Source organism: Penicillium cataractarum, assembly GCF_028827025.1.
Source record: "Penicillium cataractarum strain IBT 29864 chromosome Unknown utg000007l, whole genome shotgun sequence".
Taxonomy (NCBI): Eukaryota; Fungi; Ascomycota; class Eurotiomycetes; order Eurotiales; family Aspergillaceae; genus Penicillium; species Penicillium cataractarum.
The window spans coordinates 640,725-664,091 of NW_026622743.1; the positions used below are offsets into that span (position 1 = coordinate 640,725).

At 49.2% G+C, this 23,367-nt stretch overlaps 9 protein-coding genes across 9 annotated transcripts; 4 read left to right on the plus strand and 5 right to left on the minus strand.

Annotated features, from left to right (window-relative positions):
* Positions 1–618: 618 nt before the first annotated feature.
* N7496_007869 (uncharacterized protein) lies at positions 619–1,629 on the plus strand (the record flags this gene model as incomplete). The annotated part of the gene is made up of 1 exon (XM_056700788.1): positions 619–1,629. One exon carries the CDS (start codon positions 619–621, stop codon positions 1,627–1,629), a length of 1,011 nt encoding a protein of 336 aa, XP_056552851.1.
* Positions 1,630–2,611: 982 nt separating this feature from the next.
* On the plus strand, positions 2,612–3,928 carry N7496_007870 (biotin synthase; the record flags this gene model as incomplete). The annotated part of the gene is made up of 2 exons (XM_056700789.1): positions 2,612–2,821; positions 2,969–3,928. 2 exons carry the CDS (start codon positions 2,612–2,614, stop codon positions 3,926–3,928), a joined length of 1,170 nt encoding a protein of 389 aa, XP_056552852.1.
* Positions 3,929–5,195: 1,267 nt separating this feature from the next.
* On the plus strand, positions 5,196–6,242 carry N7496_007871 (sterol desaturase family protein; the record flags this gene model as incomplete). Its single annotated transcript, XM_056700790.1, has 1 exon — positions 5,196–6,242. One exon carries the CDS (start codon positions 5,196–5,198, stop codon positions 6,240–6,242), a length of 1,047 nt encoding a protein of 348 aa, XP_056552853.1.
* Positions 6,243–7,061: 819 nt separating this feature from the next.
* On the plus strand, positions 7,062–7,541 carry N7496_007872 (tautomerase family protein; the record flags this gene model as incomplete). Its single annotated transcript, XM_056700791.1, has 1 exon — positions 7,062–7,541. One exon carries the CDS (start codon positions 7,062–7,064, stop codon positions 7,539–7,541), a length of 480 nt encoding a protein of 159 aa, XP_056552854.1.
* A 130-nt stretch (positions 7,542–7,671) lies between these two features.
* N7496_007873 (DUF3433 domain-containing protein) lies at positions 7,672–11,241 on the minus strand (the record flags this gene model as incomplete). The annotated part of the gene is made up of 1 exon (XM_056700792.1): positions 7,672–11,241. The coding sequence occupies one exon, from the start codon at positions 11,239–11,241 to the stop codon at positions 7,672–7,674; it is 3,570 nt and encodes a 1,189-aa protein (XP_056552855.1).
* Positions 11,242–12,895: 1,654 nt separating this feature from the next.
* Positions 12,896–14,489, minus strand: N7496_007874 (uncharacterized protein; the record flags this gene model as incomplete). Its single annotated transcript, XM_056700793.1, has 5 exons — positions 12,896–13,680; positions 13,740–14,071; positions 14,127–14,199; positions 14,260–14,273; positions 14,332–14,489. 5 exons carry the CDS (start codon positions 14,487–14,489, stop codon positions 12,896–12,898), a joined length of 1,362 nt encoding a protein of 453 aa, XP_056552856.1.
* A 1,386-nt stretch (positions 14,490–15,875) lies between these two features.
* Positions 15,876–16,718, minus strand: N7496_007875 (uncharacterized protein; the record flags this gene model as incomplete). Its single annotated transcript, XM_056700794.1, has 1 exon — positions 15,876–16,718. One exon carries the CDS (start codon positions 16,716–16,718, stop codon positions 15,876–15,878), a length of 843 nt encoding a protein of 280 aa, XP_056552857.1.
* Positions 16,719–18,488: 1,770 nt separating this feature from the next.
* N7496_007876 (carbon-nitrogen hydrolase family protein) lies at positions 18,489–19,809 on the minus strand (the record flags this gene model as incomplete). The annotated part of the gene is made up of 4 exons (XM_056700795.1): positions 18,489–18,662; positions 18,722–18,766; positions 18,834–19,600; positions 19,662–19,809. 4 exons carry the CDS (start codon positions 19,807–19,809, stop codon positions 18,489–18,491), a joined length of 1,134 nt encoding a protein of 377 aa, XP_056552858.1.
* An 807-nt stretch (positions 19,810–20,616) lies between these two features.
* bioDA (adenosylmethionine-8-amino-7-oxononanoate aminotransferase) lies at positions 20,617–23,196 on the minus strand (the record flags this gene model as incomplete). Its single annotated transcript, XM_056700796.1, has 4 exons — positions 20,617–20,789; positions 20,848–21,425; positions 21,482–22,957; positions 23,015–23,196. The coding sequence occupies 4 exons, from the start codon at positions 23,194–23,196 to the stop codon at positions 20,617–20,619; spliced, it is 2,409 nt and encodes an 802-aa protein (XP_056552859.1).
* Between the last annotated feature and the right edge of the window lie 171 nt (positions 23,197–23,367).

A 23,367-nucleotide genomic window follows, 5' to 3' on the forward strand; every position in this document is an offset into this window, starting at 1 on the left:
ATCGTATACAGATATTGAAACGTTATTGTTCATGGCTTAACTCAGGTAAGGAAGAAGAATTCCCCGAACCTCTAGACATTTACAACCACTGTGGCTGAGAGCTTTTTTTCTCTGGGTCCATGCAACTCCCACTATTCCTAGAGAGGGTTCGGCCCGCTCAAGATGAGACGCCTGTCCTCGCGTGTTCTGTATCAATGGCTTCACATTGGTTATCCTTACGCCATGACGTCCTCAGCTGGACTTTTGCCCCCGGTCTGGCCCCGGTCTGGCCCCCTAAATCGCTCTGCCCGGTGGTGCACATTCCTCATTCTACCCCTGTCCATACCTCTGGAATTAGTCGCTGCCTGTGGCTATGTGCCTTGTGGCTGAAATTGGATTTCGAAGGATAGTGGGGTTTCCTACTCTCGAGGCAGGAAAAGAGGTACTCCATTACCATCTACCCAGACATAAAACGGACCCCGTTGCCCTGGTGAACGTGGCTTCAATTCAATTTCTCAATGCCTCTTCTCCACTCTCTGGAGTATTAGGATCTCATTGATTCATTCTTATTCGATACTCGCAGAGTTCAGTCCTATTCGCCAACATTTTGCTTACTCTTTTCTCTATCAATATAATACAATGGCACTCTTGACCACTGATACCATCCGAACTGTCCTTGAAGGGGACTTGAAAGCCGATTTGGGAGAGTGCTTTGAACCCCATTTGACAAAAGTCAAATGCCTTGCGCCAACAACGTCTCCTGGTAGCCCACAATGCGAGGACGTAATCAGGAAGGCGCTCATTCCCCAAATCCAAGCAATCTTCGACATACCCATCACGTATTTAGAAGGTGATAAGGTGAAGATCTTTGATGCAATCGACCGACTGGCTGGTTACCTCGTCCATCCCAAAAAACATGGTCAAGCTAGCGTTAAGAAAATTGAAGAGTTGAAGGACAAATATCGCAAGACGATGGAACGACACTTTGAGGCCAAGAAAAACGAGGGCAGCATAACTCCTGTTACCGAGTTTTCGCAAGTACTCGAGAATACCGTCCTTGAAGAAGAAGCTCTTCCCATCGCGACGTTCACTGAGGAGATCACTCAGGCCGTTGAGGTCGGAGAGGTCATCTATCCTACCTTGCCCAGAACCCACACATTCACCATCGAGGACAAGGAAGAAGTTACTGTAGACTCTTCCGACGAGCTTCAGCTTATTCCGCAATCAACTGATACCCCATCCTATTCCCTCGCCAATCTATCTACACCACTTCCCAGCAAAGACCCCATACTGCCAAACCCCATCTCCAACCCCTCCCCATCCAACAATCTACTCCTTTCACTTATCCTCCAAATTCTGCAACGATTATATGTGGGGTTCTACTCCCAGGTCTACGCCAAATGGGGCCAGGAACCGGTTGAGAATACACCCGGGCAGATTAAGAGCGAGTCCTTTACAGAGTTGAAAATCTTTTTCGGCTTGAGAGTGGCTACTCGATCGATTCCGATCTGGCTGTGTATTGTATTATTGGGATGTTATTATCAGGCGTGGGGGATCTTGGGGTATCTGGCTCTTTATGTACTTGTTTCTGTTGGTTGGGCTTCGTTGTTGAGGTTGAATTCTTCCGGATCGGATGTTGTTGTTGTTTGATACCCGATGTATATTTTTGTGTTTAATGTGTGCAATGGTTATGATTATTTTGATGAGTTATTTGGGATGATTGGAGAGGGGAATGGTATATAGTAAGGAGGTGTAATTCTCTTTGTATAGATAGGTAGCAATAGTTAGCCTAAGATACTCCGTAGATACTATTTAAATAACAAACTTATGAACTCTTCAACTCTTCAACCTCCACTTCCCTTCCCCCGAGTCTCCGCACAGACCAAGTCTTCAATGGTGTCTAATCTGGCGATCATCATTGGCCCACGAACCAGTGGATCTCCCGAACCGAGGTGGATGAGTGAGTGCCTGACTGGTGACGCAAAGACGAATACGATGGAGAAAGAAAAGAAATGGCCAAAGACCAGATCTTCGATCTAGACTACTGTAAAATTATTTTCCCGATTCTTGAACTACGGGAAACGCGAGAATTCTAAATTTTTCGGAGTATACCCTCGGTTATAGTCGGAGCTCTGAAGGTTATTAGAATAATCTTCTCGGGAGGAGATCATCTCCGAGGGAAAGTGACGCACATCGGGGCTGGGCTCTTGTTGGGGTCTCAACACAGTCAATTCACCATTCAACGAGGGGCAGGACTCTCCATTGTCCACCTGTGGTGGGTTTCCTACCTTCGGAGAAATACTGGATAGCTGTGATCTTTATAGTAAGTAGTTCCGTCGGAGCATTATTCTAGGGATTGGCAAGGGATTGGCAACACGAGAAATCCACGGGATACTAGGTCCAGGGGAGAGCACAAGTTAAAGTTGGCCTCGAGACCAATGAACCAGTAAAGTTCCCCACAGGATTGTCGTAACCGTCACGCCGGTGAATTTCGTATCTGCCCCTCTTCCTCGTCCCTCCGACTCATCGCTTCGTCAACACTATCCTCCTCCCTTCTCTCTACCTTCTCTTTCTTTTCTTCTTCCCCCCCTCCCTCTCTCCCCCTCCTTCCTCATATACCACACCCTCTACCATGTCCTTCACACTCCCCCGGTCCTTGTCCCGGACTGCCTGGCGGTCCTACGGGACTGTCCAGGGCTCTCCCAGTGCTGCCTCCATCGCCAGCCGGGTCCCCAGCGTTTTGGTGGAGGCTACATCCGCAACTGCTCCCCGCACCAACTGGACGCCCGAAGAAGTCAGCGCAGTCTACCACACCCCGTTGAACCAGCTCACATACGCTTCGGTAAGGATATCTCCAACTACTAAACACCTCAATTGAGCATTTCAATACCCTCCTTCTTCCTCAATGTTTGCATTGAATGACCGAGAACCCGAACAACTCGAGAGACCAAACTCCCCGCGCAATTGAAACTGACAATTCCCATGCTAGGCTGCTGTGCATCGACGCTTCCATGACCCCTCAGCTATTCAAATGTGTACCCTCATGAACATCAAAACCGGTGGCTGCAGTGAAGACTGCTCCTACTGCGCCCAGTCCTCCCGCTACCAAACCGGCTTGAAGGCCACCAAGATGAGCCCCGTCGACGAAGTCCTCGAGAAAGCCCGCATCGCCAAGGCCAACGGCAGCACACGCTTCTGCATGGGCGCCGCCTGGCGCGACATGCGCGGTCGCAAGACGAGCTTGAAGAACGTGAAGCAGATGGTCTCTGGAATCCGCGACATGAACATGGAGGTCTGCGTGACACTCGGCATGATCGACGAGAACCAGGCCAAGGAGCTGAAGGAGGCCGGTCTGACCGCTTATAACCACAACCTGGATACATCCCGCGAGTTCTACCCTAGTATTATCACGACTCGCTCGTACGACGAGCGTCTCCGCACGCTAGAGAATGTCCGTGATGCTGGTATCAATGTCTGCTCCGGTGGTATCTTGGGTCTCGGTGAGACGGACGCCGACCGCGTTAGTCTCCTGCACACCGTCTCGAACCTGCCCTCGCACCCAGAGTCCTTCCCCGTCAACGCCCTCGTCCCGATCAAGGGTACACCCCTCGGCGACCGTAAGATGATTCCCTTCGACCGTGTTCTCCGCACCATTGCCACAGCCCGTATCGTTATGCCAGCGACTATCGTCCGTCTGGCCGCCGGTCGCATTGCCATGTCCGAGGAGCAGCAGGTGGCCTGTTTCCAGGCCGGTGCTAATGCCGTTTTCACCGGTGAGAAGATGTTGACCACAGACTGCAATGGCTGGGATGAGGATCGGGTTATGTTTGAGAAGTGGGGATACTACCCCATGAAGGCCTTTGAGAAGTCCGGGCTTAAGGAAGCGTCGGCTCCTGCCCCGCCTTCTTCTCAGCCCGAAACTGCTGCGCCGGTCGCAGCGAGCTCGTAGGGATAAACCTTGATGGATTGTCGTTTTTAAAAATGAAGAGATTATCAGCAATAGACTGTTGATCGGACTTGGTTGCTTCCCTAGACTGTTGTAATTGGTCGTTGTTCCGTCAATGAAGCTGCAATTCTTTAGTATCAGGTCGAGGTTATTCCATAGCCTCCACCAATCAGACCCAAGATAATCAAAGGGCATGTTGACGCTATGTAGGTCATTGCCATTAAGTCTGTGGAGTAGACTTTGCACATATGGAGTCAAACTCGATCACCAAAGAATGATAGTCCTTTCGTTCCTTTGTATCCAACTCACAAAACTCCGATCGGACTTTGCAAGGCCAGTCATCTTCAACAAGGCACTACTGATCTGTGTGACGGCAACCGGAAGATAAAAATCCCCGATTAACCTTAAGTGAAGCGCATGACATGACTACATGCACGCCTCACGCATGAAGCATATGAAAATCAGGATCATGCCCAATAAATAGGCTATATGATCCCATATAGACGTGGATTGATCTCGTGAAGAAAATAGCTCTGACGTGTTTCTCGAACTACATCCCCAACAGAATTCTACCCACCCATGTCTGGTGGATAATGCCTAACTGCCGGAGAATGGATCATATCAATCGCAGAGGTATCCCAAAAAGGAAGTAAATCTCCCCTGGCGGCAATGCTTAATTGGTGGGTGGCCGCACATCTTTTTAGCCGAACACCCAAAGGCGCCACCCCTCAACGCTGATTGGCGCGCGATCTAAGATCTTGGCTTTCACATTGGCGCGAACCGAGGCCGGGTCTCTGTGAACGAATGTTTCTCGGGGCCCTCCGATCGAAAACACCCTACATCATGATACTATGGATGTCGATCGCGGGTAATCCATTGACTGGATTTGGTCATTGATATCCTCCGGAATTACTGTGAAGATCCCCCACCAGCGATGGTTATCCGGGGAGTCCGAGGCTCGTGTGTGCGGGGAGGACGTCAAATAGCACAATCTTCACGTGGAATGAGCGGATCTGTACCAATTTTGGGATGTCGATAGGCCCCATTTGGCATTTACACCATTTGACGTCTGGGAAACTGTTGGGGAAACGAGATCCACGATGCGGAGCATCATGAACGCCCCTTTAGCCCCCCCCTTCACATGTCCCTGGTTCAGATCCAGGTTCTCAGTCTGGGGTAAAAGACAATATAAATGGGGACTACCCCTACTAGCCGGACTGTCTCTTAGTTTGGTCGTCATAGTGTCTGAAGAATCTATACGCCATCCACCATGGATACAAAACCACTATCAAAAGATTCCATGCGATCCACATGGCGCACGGCAGACCGCTCAGAATGGAGTCATGCCCACTGGGCTCTGGAGATACTCAACGCTCACCCTATTGAGTTGAACAAAGAGATCCCCGTGCACCAGAAAGATGAGAAAGTACCCTTCATGCCACAGTGGTCCCTGCAGCGCTGGGTACTCTTCTACTCGTCCCTACCACTCCTCTTCCACCAAGCATATACAACCTACACCGGCCGCACGCTAGGCCCCTTCGCCACCTTCAACCTATACTTCTTCGCCTTCAACGCCATCGTCATATACCAAGTGCACGTCCTCCGCCGCATGGGCCACATCTATGGCTTCCTAGACGGCGACAAGCACGAGCGCGACGGCGTGCCAGACGTAGGCGTCGCCAAAGTAGTAGCCTCCCTCTACAAAACGACCGGCTCCCGCCTCGTGCTAGCCACATACCTCACCTATAACCGGAACATGCTCCCCTCACAGATGAACTGGGCCTGGTTGCCCTTGGAAATCGGGCTCTACGGCATCGTCCTCGACTTCTGGTTCTACTGGTACCACCGACTCATGCACGACGTGAGCTTCCTCTGGAAATTCCACCGCACGCATCACCTCACAAAGCACCCGAATCCCCTGCTCGCCGCGTACGCAGATCACGAGCAGGAATTCTTCGATATGGTCGGCGTCCCGCTCATGACATGGCTCACCCTCCGAACGATGGGTATGCCGATGGGCTTCTACGAGTGGTGGATCTGCCACCAGTACGTTGCGTTCGCGGAGGTCTTTGGGCATAGTGGATTACGGATGCATCTGACCGTTCCGTCGACGCTGAGTTGGTTGTTGCAGTGGTTGGATGCGGAGATTGTTATTGAGGATCATGATCTGCATCATCGGAAGGGGTGGAGGAAGAGTCATAATTATGGGAAGCAGACGAGGTTGTGGGATAAGATTTTTGGGACTTGTACGGAGCGGATCGAGTCTGTTGCTGATAATATTGATTATGCCAATGTTGCGACTATGCCACTGTTTTGAGGGATGCATGTCGCATGTTGACTGATGACCCTGATGGGGTGGTTATGATTACGATGGAAAATACAGAGGTCGTGTTTGATTTGTATAGCTGGGCTTGAACTAGATATAGCGATGATCATGAATTTGCTTACATCCTAGGAAAATGACTCGAAATATAGTAAGCAACGGTGCAAAAGTGAAATTCCTAGGCTAGTATAAATCAGGTACAACGTAGATCTCTACGTTCTTAATGGTTCTAGGGGTTCGAAATCTGAAAATGCTCCGTGCTCCACATCGTGAATGCTTGCTCTTGCAAGACACGCTTTACTACCGATGACACTCGTCGAGTGAACGGACTGCTTGGGATTTAGATCGCTGGCACAAAATCTTTTCGATGTTGAAGAAAAGGAGATAAACTATGGAATGAGTAGGCATTTGCCGAATTTCGAGATTACGTTGTTGAATAATCTCAAAATATGTGTGCTGTCTTGGTGTTGAATAATCAACAACCCCTTCTGGTTTGTGCGACCCTGGAGCTGTACCACATTGAGTATTAGATGTCTAATATTCCCTGTGGCTCGTTTTGAAATCCAATCCAGCTGGAATTATACGTTTGGGTAATACAACGCCATCGAGCCAAGATGATTATAATGATGTGCCGGCTGGATACACTGATTGTGGGACCGATGAATATTCATTGCCGACAATGTTGGAAGTGGTTAAGTAAGTCTAATTGTCCAGAGCATAAATAAACCCCTGTGTAGGAACTATTAACAGCATCAACATCCTCTATTTCTCTACTACCTTCCGCCTCATCCTATCAAACAACCACCCCTCAAGATGCCCCTCTGGCAAATCTACCACCCACCCGGCACTTTCGAAGACAATGCCTCAAAGCAAGCCTTCGTCAACGACATCACCAAGATGTACACAACCCTCGGCCTACCCGAATTCTACGTCGTGACCCATTTCTACAAGATGGACAACAGCAACGTTTACCAGGGCCTGAAACCGTCGACAGAGACTGAGAAACCATTCGTGCGAGTTGTCATTACGCACATTGCCATCCACGTGCCAGATTCAGATGCCATGTATCTTCGAACTACGTCTCGCCTTGACAATATCATGAAGCCTCATTTGTTGGACAAGGGGTACGACTTTGAGTACCATGTTGACGAGACGGAGCGACGGCTTTGGAAGATTAATAGCTTGATTCCACCACCTTTCAAAAGTGCTGAGGAGCAGCTTTGGGTGAAGGAGAATAAGGCTGTTCCTTATGAGGGTGCTTATCCTCCTGCATCGGGGGAAGCTGCTGTGTGAACTGGCTCTTAATACCAAGCAATCCTTACTGTATGCGTGTGCGATGGAGACTAGATGCATCATTTGGCTAGAATAGCTTTGTTCATTGTTCAAGAATACAGAGTGTGGTATATAACATATTATCATTATTCTAATCAACAGGTCCACGTTCATGCAGCTCAATCCCCGGTTCTGAACGTTGGTTATCGTAATCATAATCTAAGGCCCACGGGGGCCCACCCACAGCTGAAAAGTCTCCGACTTTATACTTGCAGTCCTTCTCAAGCAAGTACCTCTCCCGCTCGCGTTCGCTCATGTCCCACGTATCCCCAAGGTCGGCAAGCATGCGACTTTGCACAACCCACGGGATGAGAGATCCGATTGACCGTGGCACGCGCGGTCCTCGATATCGGTTGAAGCGAAATGCGAACACACCCATTAGCGCGACTGCGTCAATGGCTAGGAGGCAGATGATGATGACGACTAGGCTGGTGGAAGGTATGAATCCCCACAGGCTATCTAGGAGATTGCCGTGTGCCGCTTGGGGAGAATGTGTCGGTAGACGCTCAAGGAATTTTTCCTTCCAAAGAGCGAGGTGGGTACTGAAAACAGTCTGGTAGACTGTCTGCACGGAGAGCATGAGATGTCTTGACTTCAATGTGAAGTCGTGTGGGAAGGTCATGTCATAGGCATTGGCGGTTAATCGGCCAGGCCAGTCATGTCGATGGTGGTGTTGGCGGTCATGAGGGTGTGAGAAGTTGAAATGATGTGATGAAAAGTTTCGAGGCTGGCCGGCTAACACTTGATTGAAGTCCGCCAAGATTTCTGATGCGTTTTGAAAGAGTCCGCCGCTTGAAATGGTGCTCCCACTGATGGCATTCTGATTCTGAACCATTCCACTGGAGTCGAATTCGACGTGGAAATCTTGTATGTGAATTTTTGGCTCGCAATGTAAGGCGGTTGTGCCGGCTTTGTTGATGTCGGTCACGTTCTTTAGGTCCCAGAAAGCTAAAACAAAGATGCTGGATTCTTGGCAAGTCGTGTCTGTCCCATTGGGGGCATAATAGTGAACAGACTTTCCGCTTTTGCTCGTCAAGTCGTCTGTCAGGGGAATGTCCACGCTACAGGTCTGTTTGGCTCCGGATTGAGCGATCGTATAATTCCAGGCAAGTGAAGTGTCCGATGAAGCAGCGGGGAGCACCTTGCAGTCGAGGTCGGCTCCAATGCCTCGTGTTGTTGCCGAATATACAGTGTAGTAGTCATCGTCAGAGGCATTGTGAAACGAGAATGGCACCATGAAGAATTTTCCATCTGTTGAAGCCCATTGAAGGAAGGAGACGTTGTTCAACAGTCTGCCTGTAGCCACCAAGGAAATTTCGATATCACTTTGGTTGACATTGTTGACCATGGCAGAAGAATTGTACATGTTGATCAAATCCGAGCTCGGCGACGAATAGTTCTTGAGTTGTGGTGTGAAGAGGCCACCACTGAGGATTCGAAGCACGAGATCTCCTAGGCACACAATAGACAGTGCAAGAAGAATACCGGGTCGTCGATGGCGTCTGATGAACAATGGAATAAAAGGTGTTTGAATCCCATAGTTCTCGACGACAGACTGCCGCGCCGAGGCCATTCCATCTTGCAGCCTAATCCAAGGCTCCATCGAGCTTAAACTGCGATAAATTGAGACGAGAAACGAGCCAATGATAGACGCAATCGCAGTGGGACCAAAGTTGAGGAAGATCATGGCCACAGTGGCTCCGGTACTGAAGAAAGAGTTGATATTCTTCCAGCGAAGGTATGCCAAACTCATGCCGAAAAGAGCCAGTATCGCTGCGAAAAGCAAGCACTCGAGCAGAAACCAAATAGGCCTCAAGAAATGGGGCATGGGATCTCGGCGACCGGGAGGTGGATGAGGTGGAGCCAGAGATGCTTCACTTCGATCAACGACTTGGAGCTTTTCTTTACCATCATCATCTACCCACTCGCACCATTTGCCGTTTGCCCATTGCCGAAGTTGGCGAGTGGTTGACATGTGCAATTTTGCCTCTGAGAACATGACCTGGGTTGAGGGCTTGAAGAGACGTGCAACGATGGTGCATTGAGCAGCGATTGACCCTGGGTCCCATTGCAAGAAATTAGGCCGACGCCGGTACACGTATGTCAAAGTAGCGATCATACAGAGGCCCAAGGCCAGAATAGCTTCAGCAACTGTTGCGGCCTTGGATGCGACCGTCAAAATGACCACAAAACTCCGCTGTTTGGCTTCGACGGATGTTGGAAACCCTCCAGGGCTGAAAAATCGATCGATCGTGACAATGAAGTCTGAATTCCAATACTGGCGGATTTTCTGCACATAGTCCTCGTAGGCTAATATAGTCGAATCGGTTGCGACGATGATGGGGTCACCGCTACTGGCAGAACCATTGAACTGCGAGGTGTTTCCGAACCAGACATCGGAGACCGATGTCAAATATCGAGAGGCAATCAGATCGTGAATTCCATCCACGTAGAATGCAGCTGTGTCGAGAGATTTGACAGTTGACGTCGTTATATCCACATCGGCAATAGAGGCGTTTGGGTTGAGAGTCACAGCTGCCGAGGCTTGCTGATACGTTGGTGAACAGGCAAGGACCGTGACATTCGAATCGGAAACGTTTCCTGCGGCAAGTTCCATATCGACCATTATCCCGAAAACCTTGAAAGCACTGCAATCCTCGTTTGTGAAGGCGGATGGAGCCGGTAATTTCCCATCAGAGCCCATGGGCTCCCAAAACTTCGCTTGTAGAGTCTGTTGATCTGATCCGATGACAGTGTCCAACGCAACGTTGATCTGACAGTGTGAGCTGCTGTTACCGCCTGGAAGGGTACCCAGTGACATATTTCCAACATTCCATGACCAAATTTGTTGACCATGAGGCAGTTGGCTCGTCAAGGTGGTATTTTTCACGGTTTGTGGCGATACCCCTCTTCGAGTATTGCTGACACATGTCATATTCGACCAATATATGGTTTGATTCAAAGTTAACAAAGACGAGTCGTTTTGATCATCGGGCAGTGAGACAGGAGGAGTTGCGTAATCTGCAGGGTCAGGCATGAAAAAGCTGTTCAGCTCCGGCGAACCCAAAGGCCCCTCCCCCAAGGATCCTGCTGCGAGCCAAACTTGTTGAATCTCCAAATCGATGATAGTCGGCCAGGTGTTGACGAGTTTCTTCTCAATCCAATTTCCATCGTCCAGGACCACTAGACCAGCTAGCAGCGAGGGGAGGAACATGCGAAAAATCAAGGAGACTGGTGCAGCACATAGCACAACCCAATGGCGATTGCGAAATGCTATGAATGATGCCGTAAAGGCGTTGCAGCAATAATTGTTGAATAGCACTGTGGCCGGAGCCCCGCCGGGCTTAGCGAGTTGAAAAAAAGGTTCAAGCCGTAATACATCCTGGGCGCAAACATCCAGAAGATTGATGGCTAATAGGGCAAAGATCAAGGGCAGATAGGTGTAGGCTCCCCATATGGCCATCGGCAGGTCCTCTTCATATGTCCAGTGAACTATACCTCCCATCCGCTTGGAGTATTCGCGCAGAAGTTCGATGACTCCCAGCATGAACAGGAACAACCCTGCCAGCGGAATGAGGTATATTTTGTGTAACGTCCGAGGTAGCCATCCCTTTGAGGCCCTCCATTTCTGTACCGAGTCCTGTCCATCTGCGAGTGGCATTCTGTTGTTGAGAGATAGCGAGAGAAAGATAACGAGCGCTCATTCGCAGAGACGCTAAGGACCTATGCCATGAAAAATGTCAATCAATATTCAAGCTATAAGTCATCAAAGTGGGGAGAATCCCATCCCCTATACATGACTTACGAAATGTTAGGTTGTCGGACTCATATTGTCACCATGTCACTTTTGACAGGCTGGACAGGCGATTAGTTTGGCTGGTGTGGTTTATCAAAGATGGCGCATCGGCAGGATATGCGCACTGCTTGAATCGCCGGCGACTCATGTAGCAACGCCAAAATTCAAGGAGTGTGGTGAGAAGAATTGGAGGAGATCCGTGCTACTCAGCACCAGAGATCCAACACGGGGAAAGAAACTTTAAGAGGGAAAACTTCTCAAGGGGCGCTATTGGAACCAGAACCAGGAGAAACACGTTCGGCTTTCTGACATTGTGGGCCTCAACCCGCGGGGGAAGGCTTAGCTGCGATGTACTATTGGCCCTGCAAGTGGATGTCTCAGCTTTCCAAACTGAGTCTTGGCAACGGGAAATTTCGTAGCCTAGGCCTCCAGTCAGAGTCGAAGAATTTATAGAAATAGTCGCTGCCACGTTTTAGTTGTACCCAGGCCCGAGGGAAATCATGGTTGATCTGATGGATAGAAGGCCGGTTATAAGAATTTCTAAGGTATTGGCAGGATTATCGTCAATGAGAGGCACCAGACTCCTAAATTCAAATCAATTCCCAGGCCTCCTGCCAAGAGGTCGTATTAGGGACAACTTTCCACAGTACGCGTTTCAATACTCAGCCTCAATCCAATTAGACGGAAAAGTGGCCCGTTAAGCTTTCTCTTCGGGCACACCGAGATGCACCTTTTTACCCTAAATGGGAGCCCGCCTCGGACCGGAGTTACTTAAGAATAATCTCCTCCCATCGATGCATACTGTACTCCGTACTCGGTCATGATCTATAATAATGATCAGTACCATTGTTTAGTTTAAGGCTGGGCCCTATACAATCTGTGTATTGAACTATTGTACTAGTGTTTTATGTGGGGATGCCCCCATTCAGTAAACGCAAGCTTTTCCCCTCTTCTGGTAAGGCTTAGCCGCGACCCTCTCCAAAGACGCAACACCTGAGCTCAATTAGCTGTCGTATTCGCTAATTATCGCCTCAAAAGAACATGCGATCGTAGGAGCGCGTGCCACTACGCATTTTACACGAATAATATCTTACAAGCTTCAAGCCCGCCCGACGCACCTATTCACGTAGCAAAAGCTAGTCAGCGGTCACCTTGTGGACTACGTGATGACCGAGACTAGAATTGTCGCCGGCGGGATTTGGGAATGATACTGTATTTTTGTTTTTTGAGTGCGAGAGAAGATAGCTTGCCGAGATCGCTACAAAATAATTGGTTATGATAGGCAAGGATGGTGTGATTAAATCCACTTGGCCTGCATTAGGTTGTCGGGCCCTGAATTTTGGCCATACTAGTCGCAACAAGAAGGTGGTATCGGGATTTAAAAGCTCTAAATGACTCTATTATCAAACATCGGCAAATCTATAATGCTATTCACAATAAAATCTAGTTAAGACCGCTATGCCTTCTCGAATCACAGATCCGAAACAGAAGCAACCGGCCCGCAGAAATACGGGCCCTTCTATGTGTTACTAGCACAGGAGAAGCTATTGCTGGAGGCATCGTCGTGAATCGCCTTTCCAGACACGTAAAGTCCGAGACCACACATGCATCCGCCAATCAGCACAATCAGCATATTAATGATCGTGAGGCAGATCTTTCGTGGAGATGAGAACCACTTGCCCCAGTTGATGTGTAACCAGTATACACCACCAAGGCCGTAACTGAACCAGCTAGCAAACAGTGAGCTGATCAAGCTGAGCAAGTCACTGAACACAGGAATAGCATCGGCAATGATCCAAGCAATTATCCAGCATGTCAAGCCGATGGCAATCCATGACCCGACGGAAACCAAGTCGCGGCGATGCATTCTGTCAGTTCCACGGAAAAGGCGGACGTAAATATACTTCAGACCGACGTGACCGTTAACAACACCCGCGCCAACGATAGTCGGAATCGCGAGCCCATATGCCACCTTCTTCAGCAGAGGCCCCGCGGATCCCAGAGCCGGAGACTCTACAGACTGACCGGCATAGTAGTAAATCACAACAGCGGCAACGGTATAGAAGATGATCTCAAAGGTCTGCAGCATATACAATGCCTTTGGGAATTCTCTTGGGTTCTTCATTTCGGCAAGGAGACCAAAGAATGCCACATGCGCACAGTAAGCAAAGACGATGTTGGTCACGGCGGTAAACGCGTGGAACAGATCAGTGTCGATGGTGGCCTGGATTCTTGAGACGCCGTTGGCCTGGACGCCTACGCCGATCATGGTGACCATGACGGCACTGAAAATACTGACGAAAGCTACATTCAAACTTGTCAGTGAACGAGGCTGGGGTAATGCTTGAGATTGATCCACGTACAAACGCCCGAAATATAAGTCATGTTCTTCATGGTACGAGGCAGCGAGCACACCATACAGATAACAAAACCGACTGTCGTAAAAACCATGGTGCAAGTGCCGTGCTCGGTGATTGTATTCATCATGACACTGAATGTCAAGATGTGGCTTCCCATGATGAAAATCGAAAAGAGTAGCTGGCCGATTCCGAAGAGTTCTCGTCCAAATGCACCCATGAGTACATCTCCGGTGTCGGCCAGGTTCTGGATATGGGGATATGCCTGATGGAATTGTCCAATGACATAACCGGTGTATGTGGCAAGGAGACCGAGGCCTATGATTAACACAAGAGCTCTTGAAAGAATTGTCAGAACCTTGGCTCATGTCTTTCGAAGATCAGGAAGCTTACGGTACGAGACCCAACTGCGCGAGAGTTGCTGGCAATGACAGTACACCTAGCGAAACAGATTCTGCAATCATGACTGGTTCAATTAGACACCCTTTCTTAATTCAATAACGGTCCTTCAAAATGAAAGACTTACACATCCCAGCTTGCCTAGAAGTAATCCATGTTAGACGCAGTCTTTTGACATATAGAGATTAATGGAACTTACCACCACTCCATTGTCTTATACTTGACTTCAGCGTTTGACTCGTCACCAAAAGCATCTTGATACTGCGGCGTTCCATCCTTAGCACCCATCGCCTTCTCCTGCCATCCCGACTCTGAGTCGAGGAGCTCGTGTGGTGGAGTCGCTTCCTGAATAGTCATTTTGCCAGCTGGAATAAGGCTTCCGGGAAAGACTGGTAAAATTTGAAGTGGGCGAGAAAGGGAAAGGGTTTATAAAGCAGGGAAATGAAAGTCAGTATGCATGTGTGTGCAAAATTCTCTTACTAACTGGAGGTGGAGCTCAATGTCGCATGCGACAACCGAACTCCCCGCAGTGACAGGGTTTGTTGGGGTTATTTGGGGCATCTATTCTGGGGCTCGGCAATTCTAGAGTCCTGGAGTTATCGGAATTATCGTCTATGATACTCTACAGCTGCATTGTCAACTTTGGAGAACGAAAAGCGTGGCCTCAGGGTCCATTTGATGATGTAAATGGTTAGTTCGCATGGACCCTGGGGCTAGATCAGCACCAATTTAAGCGTCTCTCGGTCCACTTCCGGGTGCCCCAGTGGATTTCTCCCTCCACTTTTATTCACTTGTAGCCCAACCAGCGTGTCGGGCCGGGCTTCAATTATATAACAAAAATGTCGGGCCCTCATTTCTGCGCCGGGGGTAACCGGGCAGCTTCAGTCTCTTATAACATTGTGAGTTGAATGTCAGGAAGAGAATATTTGTTTGCCTCGGTTCTATAATATGCATTAGTGCACAGAAGCTACTTAGGTCTGCCAGATAGGAGCTTTGGATATGCTTCAATAGGGAATGAAAAACTTTTATACAGCGGGTGGCGCACGCTCACCCGCAGCCAATCTTGGTAATAAATGCTTAGTGTCGGCAGTGAATCAATCCAGCAGCGCGGCTTGAAGCGCTGCCTCGCCACCCGCCGAGATTGAAAGTTTTAGTCAGAACAACTGCATTGAGTTTTGGCCAGCGACCGTCACCAAGTAATAATGTCCTGCTCCGGGTAGAAAGGTTTTAGATGAAACGACTGAAGCTCGCTGGGTTCGCAGTATTGCAACAGTAGTGTTCCAATTTAATACATCGACACAATTTCAATATTGACTGCTGCCCTGTTATTTTTTCGGTCATTCTTCATAGACGTCGTAAAAGAACCAAATTATTCATATCTAGATGGGCGGTTTTTCTGCTCGCTAGTTTCAAACTTTTGAACTGCTACTGTGCGCGGGTTCAAGCCAGTTGACGAGGCGGCACCCGTACTTTGCAACGATTTTGTTGCTCTATGAGACGCCGGAAATCATGTCCTGACAATAGGTGCACATAAATGGTGCAATTTACGTTCGTCTACGTCACTGGGCGTTCAGGTCCAACCATCGGAAAAAAGCAATGGTTTCTTAAGACATAGGTATGTGTTCTGCTGGTACAAAGTCCGCATTATAGTACATGATTCTCGCGCATTTAACCCAAGGGTCGGTCAAGAGATCAATCCCGAAGACGAGGTTTGCAACATAACTCCATCTCTATCCGCCAACATTATATACATCTTAAGCAGCGTGCCATCAAGGATACTCCACCCAGAACGGCAGTTAGGCCTGTACAGACAATGAGAAGCCCAAACCCACTACCGTACGCACCCAATGCATGCCCCTGCCAGCTATCCGCTTGGAGCAAGGCCTCGCTGAAGGGACCGCTGACAACATTGCCGACCCCGCGCCCAAACGCGATAGTTGAGAATATGATGGTTGCATCTGCGCCTGGAGTGTCTTTCTGGATTTCGCGAATCATACCGGACCAAATTGCAGAATAGCTTCCTGCAAAAACTCCGTATGCAACGCCAAACACTATAAGAACCGGGATAGTGGTGGAGAAGCCCCATATGAGGAAAATTGATAAGACAGTGCCTGCCGTAGAGATCGAGATACACGTAAGTGTGTGGCATCGATCAGATAGAAATCCCATGGACACACTTCCGAATACAGATGCCAGGTTCAGAGCAGTCACCGTAAGCGAGGCCAGAAAGTCCGAGGCTCCGAGCGTGCGTGCAAGTGTTGGAAGATAAATCGCAGGGAGGAAAAATCCAAGTGCCTCTGCAATATTACCAAGCTGGTAGATGATTGACACTCGACTGCACAGGAAGCGGGCGTTGAGCCGATCGTATTTGACTTCTCTCGAAACGGGTAGGCGTGACTTGTGGAAATAGAGGAATGGAGCCGCGAGCACGAATATCAGCACTGAAAATATCCTCAAAGTTGTTCGGAATCCATATTGTCCCAAAAACTTTTCCAGGGCGAGAGGGATAAGCACCCCAGACAGCCCGGATCCCGCCCAAACAATTCCGAAGGCAAGCCCTCTCCGCTTATCAAACCATTCGGACATGTATAAAATCGAGGGGCTATAAGCGATACAACCCCCTATTCCAAATCCAACGCCTTGTGAAAGCACGAGGTGTGTAAAGTTCGTCGAGAATGAGCCCAAGGCTAGTGAGAGACACATGATGCTCAGACCCAGTGTGGAGAACCATCTTGCCGTTCGAGGAAGGAGAATCATCGTCGTAATTACCAGAGGGCAGCTTATGTATGCGACGCCCTATAGAAAAGCTGTTAGCTTATGGTCGACTCAGGCAAAGTTAGGGGTTTGGGCTGACTGTTGCACATGTCCCAATGACTGCCACCATGTTAGAATCCTGAACGACTTCACTGTCGTGATAATAGCTCTGGAAAACACCGAACGAAAAGGCAAATCCTAGATTTCGTCAGCCATGGCCTTTGTTACATGAGAAGCAGGAGGGTAATAGTGACGAACCCCATACAAGAGCCTCTATCATTGCGGAAGCAGCTAAGAACAACCAGGCATGTATACCACCATCTATCGGTGGCAACACCTTGCCCTCATAGGGATCTTGTTTAATTTTTTCGTCACATGGGGATAACTTCGTTTCTTCACATGCCCCCGAGTCGTCAGAGAAAGAGGTGCTGGAATCCATAGTTGAATGCAACCGGAGCTTCATAAGAGGCTCCGAAGAAGTGGAAGCGAAACATTACTAAATTTCAGACCGCCAGCTCTATTATCTACTAGAATTTCAAGCGCACAGTGTCACATTACCAAGCGATCCATATCAGGTTCAATTGAGTAAGAAGGGATGAATATGAATGAAAGGGTTCATTGCTCATCAAGTGACGGAAAGAATTTAGGTCGATAAAGGTCCTGTTCTATTGGTCCCGCATAGACCGGAGTATTTTTAAACTTGAGAAAAGTAAGCAGATCATTTTAAGCCAATCGCTACCGAAACGAACCGTGAATCTTATTCAGCATATACAACGCGGATTTGGTGCCATTTTCATACAACGCCTTCAGTATCTTGACTCTGCCTCATGTCAGGAAAACACACTATCTCACTACACTCATAACAGTTCTACGAGTTTCTTCTCAAGTTTTGATTTTCCTAAGTTGCTTTTGACGTGCTCAATGTGGGGCATGGAATCATCCAAAGGACAGCCCCTAGTTTGGTCTGCGTATAGCCGGCTAGGAACGGCAACATTGAGGAATGTAGGGCATGGATTTTGCCCGCCCCCTCTGATAATTTCGGAGCTTGAGGTATTGAATTCAATGTTATTATGATATCATTGGCCCAGAAATCTACCAATAGGACCTTGTGGAACCATTCCATCTGCCTGGGCATGACTTCCCCACTGACCTACAGCACCTACTTCACGTTCAGGGTTGCGGAGAGAGTCTAATGAAGGGGTTTAGATCGTGAGCCTGTGATCATCATTCAATGAGAACTTTCCTTGCCACGGGCTCACCCATGCATACGTAGATCTTATCTGCGTCATTCTATTCTTGAGTTTTGACTTGAGCGAACAACAACATCATTGTCGCCACGGTCATAACGGATTTAATTTCTAACCAGCGGGGAATTAAATGCAAGGGGCTTTTAATACCTTAGAAACCATACAATACAATGTATACATTCAATGAGTAGACTAGAGTCTCGCAACTTAGCTAAAGAAAAAGAACAAGAGAGATTATACGGGAGAGGTGAAAAACCGCAGCGGAAATACCCCGAGGCCCGATAACCTAGATACCGCATGGCCCATTACCCACAACCGAGGAAGGTAAAGCCATAGACTGGTGGAAGCTTCCCATTCACTCACTGGTGGTCTCTTCGGTTGTGCCACCCAAGGGCTTAGAGAGTCCTACACGGTCCACAGTCTTTTGGTAAATAACGCCTCCGTTGACACGGTCTTCGTGAACAATGAGGTCCTTGCGGTTAGTATCCACTAAGAGGCGGATCAGGTCTGGTCTCATGTAGTGTCCGCCCTATGACCAGTGCTGTTAATTTCGGCCTCTGACAAATTGTCTTGGGATTAGCAACTTACAAAATCGGCCAAAGACTTGGTGAGATGAATTTCATCAAGATCAATCTGTTGCAACAAGTTAACAACATAGTTATACATAAATAGTGGGGGAAAGGGGGAGGAGATAACTCACGTCAACAAAGAGCAGACCTTGGAAGTCCTTTTCTGGATGAGGAACGAGATTCTGGCCATCAGGACCAAAAATACGGCCATTTCCATTATAGATGTTGGGGTCCTCGAGCTCCTTTCCGGGTGGAGTGTTGAGTTTGATACCCTCCGTAGTGATGGTTTGCCAAGGCGCGAGAGTGAAGGCTCCTGTCTCGATCGCGTACGCAGGAGTCACAAGCTGGACAGTCTTGTCAGTAATGAGATCTCCATTCACAGTCACGGTTCGGTCTGGGAAACTCACGTCGGCATTCGCCTCGGCGATGTTAGTGTAAGGATCCGGGTACTTGAGGGTCTCTTTTCCGGGATACAAAGGCCAGGCTGTAACATGGACCTGTTCCCCGAGAGAGGCGGCATATGCCTTCAAAAATGGGTTCATGTTCTCCCAGCAGTTCAGGTGTCCGATGCGACCGATCTCGGTATCCATGACCGACTCGGTAGTATCGCCAGTGCCATCACCAAAGACCAGGCGCTCAACATGGGTGGCCTTGATCTTGCGGCGATGGTTGATAATATCTCCTGCTGGATTGATCATGATCTGAGTGGTATACAAGCTGGCAAGATCGACCTCAGAGTATCCGAGAGAGACGAATATCTTGTTGTTTCGGGCTGCCTCGCGGATACGGCGCATTTCTTCCGAATCAGAAGGGAGACTGTTCTCGCGATACTTCTTCAGAAGTGGCAGGCTCTCCTGGTAGTTGACCTTCCAGGCCCAGTACGGGTAGCCAGGGATCCCTGCTTGGGTTAGCGGATGCCCACTCACATTACTGGGCGTTTAGATAAACATGATACTTACAAAGCTCAGGGAATGCAATGAACTTGCAACCAGCCTTACCGGCCTCGTCAATCCAGTGGATGGTGCGCCGGACGGATTCTTCGAGGTTGAACCATCCGGGCTCAGCGTTGACTGCTGCGGCCTTGTATTTCTTCAGAATAGGAGCCATTTCGAAGCTTTTTGGTTTCTCTTGGGTTATTTTCGAGAAGGATGTGAGTGATTGAACGAATATACTCACTCATGGAGAGGGAATCACGATGCTTTATATAAGTTCCGAGATGCATCTCAACCACTTGCTACCCGCCTATAGTCATCACAATATCTCCATACGAGCACAAGACATTACTATCACACCACTCGGGTTAACACAACTCGGGAATTGCTTTTACGTGTACAGGTCCACAGATTCAAGATCTCAGATGACATGCCTCCTTGGCTTCCCGTTTGCTGTTTCACTAAATGAGCTCGGGATCTGCCTTTGTACACAATCACGCCATGAGCAACATTTTGTTCTAGAAATGAAGAATTACTATGCGGGAGATCGCCAGGCTAACCGTCGGGATTCTGGCAGATCCCGATGTGTTTTACAATCTAAATTCAATCATGCCACGGGCGGCTGCGTTGTGGAGGGGTCCCAAATGCCGTTGAAGCAGAAATATCTCCGTGGTGATCCGAGGCTCAGATCCCGGTTCAATTGCTCCCTACGCTGGTGAGATAAACGGTGTGGGCTAAGAGATTGTGATAAGATGAGGAACTGTCTTCTTGTTTTTTCATCCCAAAGGTTTGCTGGGAAGTCCATGTAGACCCTCTCGGGCGAGTAGGCAGATCCCGAGGGCAGACCCCGTTTCGTCGATGATGCCGATGTTACCAATTGAGATGGTCGATGCAGTTCATTGATTATATCCTTTGGTCTGCTTTAGTCAGGGCCACTTTCATTCGGTTATTTTATCATTTGCATGATTTATACTAGGACCGCTCAGACAAGCGACGAGCGCAGTAAGTTCTCCAGCTCCTGCAGCGACTCGGGCTTTGATGTAACACTAGACATCAAGTACAGTACATTACCCAAGACCCGAGAGTGGACATTGAACTGGTCGCCACCGATAGCAAGTTGTTGTTGCAGGCCCTTAGCAGCGGTGGATGTGTAACCTGACCAATTGTTAGCTTGGAAACTTTGACTATTGGAGAGACCAGGCGGAATACTTACCTCCACCCTGGGCATCGCGCAGCGAGATGCTGAGAACAGTTCCAATCGCAAAGACGCTCTCGACAGACTCGGCACGCGAAAGATCTTGAATGAGACCCTGGGACCACACACTCCATACGTCCGGGACAGATGCATCCGCGGGGGCCGTGATCTTTTGGCTCCAATCACTCTTGAAAGTATCCCATGAGCCATTGCTGTCCATGTTGGACATGGCATTCAATGAGTCAACGGCGACAGTACATCCCACTGCGTGGGCGGTATAACTATGACCGTGGAGGAGGGCGTCGCTCTTCTCAGGACTCGAGAAAGTATCGAAGATTTCTTGGCTGGCAACCGTCGTGCACAGGGGAATCAGACCGCCGGTGAGAAGCTTTGCATTCACAGCAATGTCGGGGTGCACACCGAGGAAAGATGCCGACGTTGGGCGTCCAAGTCGGTAGAGGCCAGTAAAGACCTCGTCGAAAACCACTGGCAAGCCTGACCAGGATGACGCATCCTTGGGCAACGTGGCATTGGGGGAGAATAATTCCGGGTGGTCGCGGACGACATCAGTCAAGCATCGTTGGAAAAGAGGATCACTGCCCAGGGTACTTCATTAGTAGGTTTCATGCCGCAATTATTTTGAAAGTCATACCAGAAGAGCATGCCTCCAGCACCCAAGATGACAGGCTCTAGAATGAGTGCACCGAATTTCATCCCGTGGCGTTGTACCAGATCTTCGATGGTTCGACGGATATAATCCTTGTAGCGCTGGGACGTCTCAGAGTTGAGGCGAGTGCTCAGATCAAACACCGAACCAAGAGATTCAAACTCAGCATCAGCTCCAAGTTCAGCCTTCAGTTCAGCGGGAACTTCGACCTTCCATTGTCCATCCACCATCTTGACGAGGGGGAAGTCAAACCAGTGACCACGGCCACGGTACCACTCAACCTTCTTATTGTAGGTTGATGGCTCAGAGCAATCCATCACACCGATAGTGTCTCCGTGGTAGCTGCCCTTGAGTCCCAGGATGCTGATCTGCTCCCTACTAGCATCCCAGCCATACCGGTCGCAAGCAACACGAAGACCCATTTTCAAAGCGACCTCCATACCCGTGCTGCCATTGTCTGTATAGAAGACCTTGGCAAAGCGCGGGTTATCTAGTGTCTTTAATAAATTATCTGCGAGCGCGAGCGCCGGCTCATGCACTGCGCCTGCGAACATCACATGGCCATACCGACCAGCGGCATAGGCTGCAGACAAAGACAGTTCAGGATTGCCATGGCCCAATCCTTGAGTCCACCACGAGGCCGAGCCATCAAAAGTGGGACGAAGCTCACTTTCTGGCTTCTCTGAGCGACCGGTGCCAAATGTTTGGAAATAATCATCATGCGCAGAGTCAATCACAGTAATGTCTTTTGGACGCATGCCATGGTGCTGGGTAAAGGGGTACCAGATCAGGTCTTGAGCACGGCCAGCCATTTCTTCCAAGCGTTCAATTCGTTCAGTGTTCTTGACGTTCATTTCTTCAATCAGACGCATGATATCAGACTCTTGCGAGACTCTTTGGTAATACGAAGACATAGCTTCTTCGTCCTTTGCCAGTGAGCTGGCATCAGTCTGAGATGGCTTTGCAGGTGGGGCTGGTAATGGGACCAGGGGGATGCTCTTGTTGCGGAAAAATTCGCCGAGATACTCATGGTTTTGATAATAATTGTCGCGGAATAATAATACTGACTGTACGTCGTATCCTCGGAGCAGAAGGGACTCGTATGCGGAAATGGAAGACGAAATGCCTCCTAGACGCGAGTCGGCCACGAGGACAATCGGCAGTCGTAATGGTCGATAGAGATCAGCTTGGGAGTTTCCATTGGGGCCTGGTGAGTGCACGCCTCCTGCAGTCTCAACCAGGGCGAAGTCAATGTCCGTACGGGCCCAGTCAGACAGGGTCTTATGAATAGACGCAAGCAAATCATCATCTTGAGGGATCTTCTCTTCCATTAGCTTGGAATTGGATAGATAGGGAGCTCCCCTTACAGTCTTTTGCCTTGCAGCAATATGCGGGCTAACCGGTTCATCAAATTGGTAGAGACACTTGGTCAAGGTTCCAGCCCCGTACCGCTTGAGATGCCTGCAACTATTGATTAGAACATATCCACACTCAATTAATTGATGGCGCATATCTTACCGATCATCAGCCTCATCCAGCGACCCTGTCGAGACAGGCTTCAGGAATGCAGCCCTCTGTTTCTGTCTTTGGACAACGTTGCACAGCACCGTCGAGACGATTGTCTTGCCGACGTCGGTATTAGCACCATAGACCTGGTGCGCGCGCAATGTGCGCCAAAGACCAGCACCGACAGGAGCCATGACTCAATTGCAGGATAGCAAGTGGAAAGAGTCCCAAGGCTCAAGCTTCAAGGTCAAAGGTAACAGTTAAGCGATCCCCGCGAATGCAGCGCGGGTCAAAGGCAAGTCCGGGCGCGGGTTTGGGTTTACCGGGAAGTTTGACGTCAATTGGCGAATCACCGCCTCCGCGTG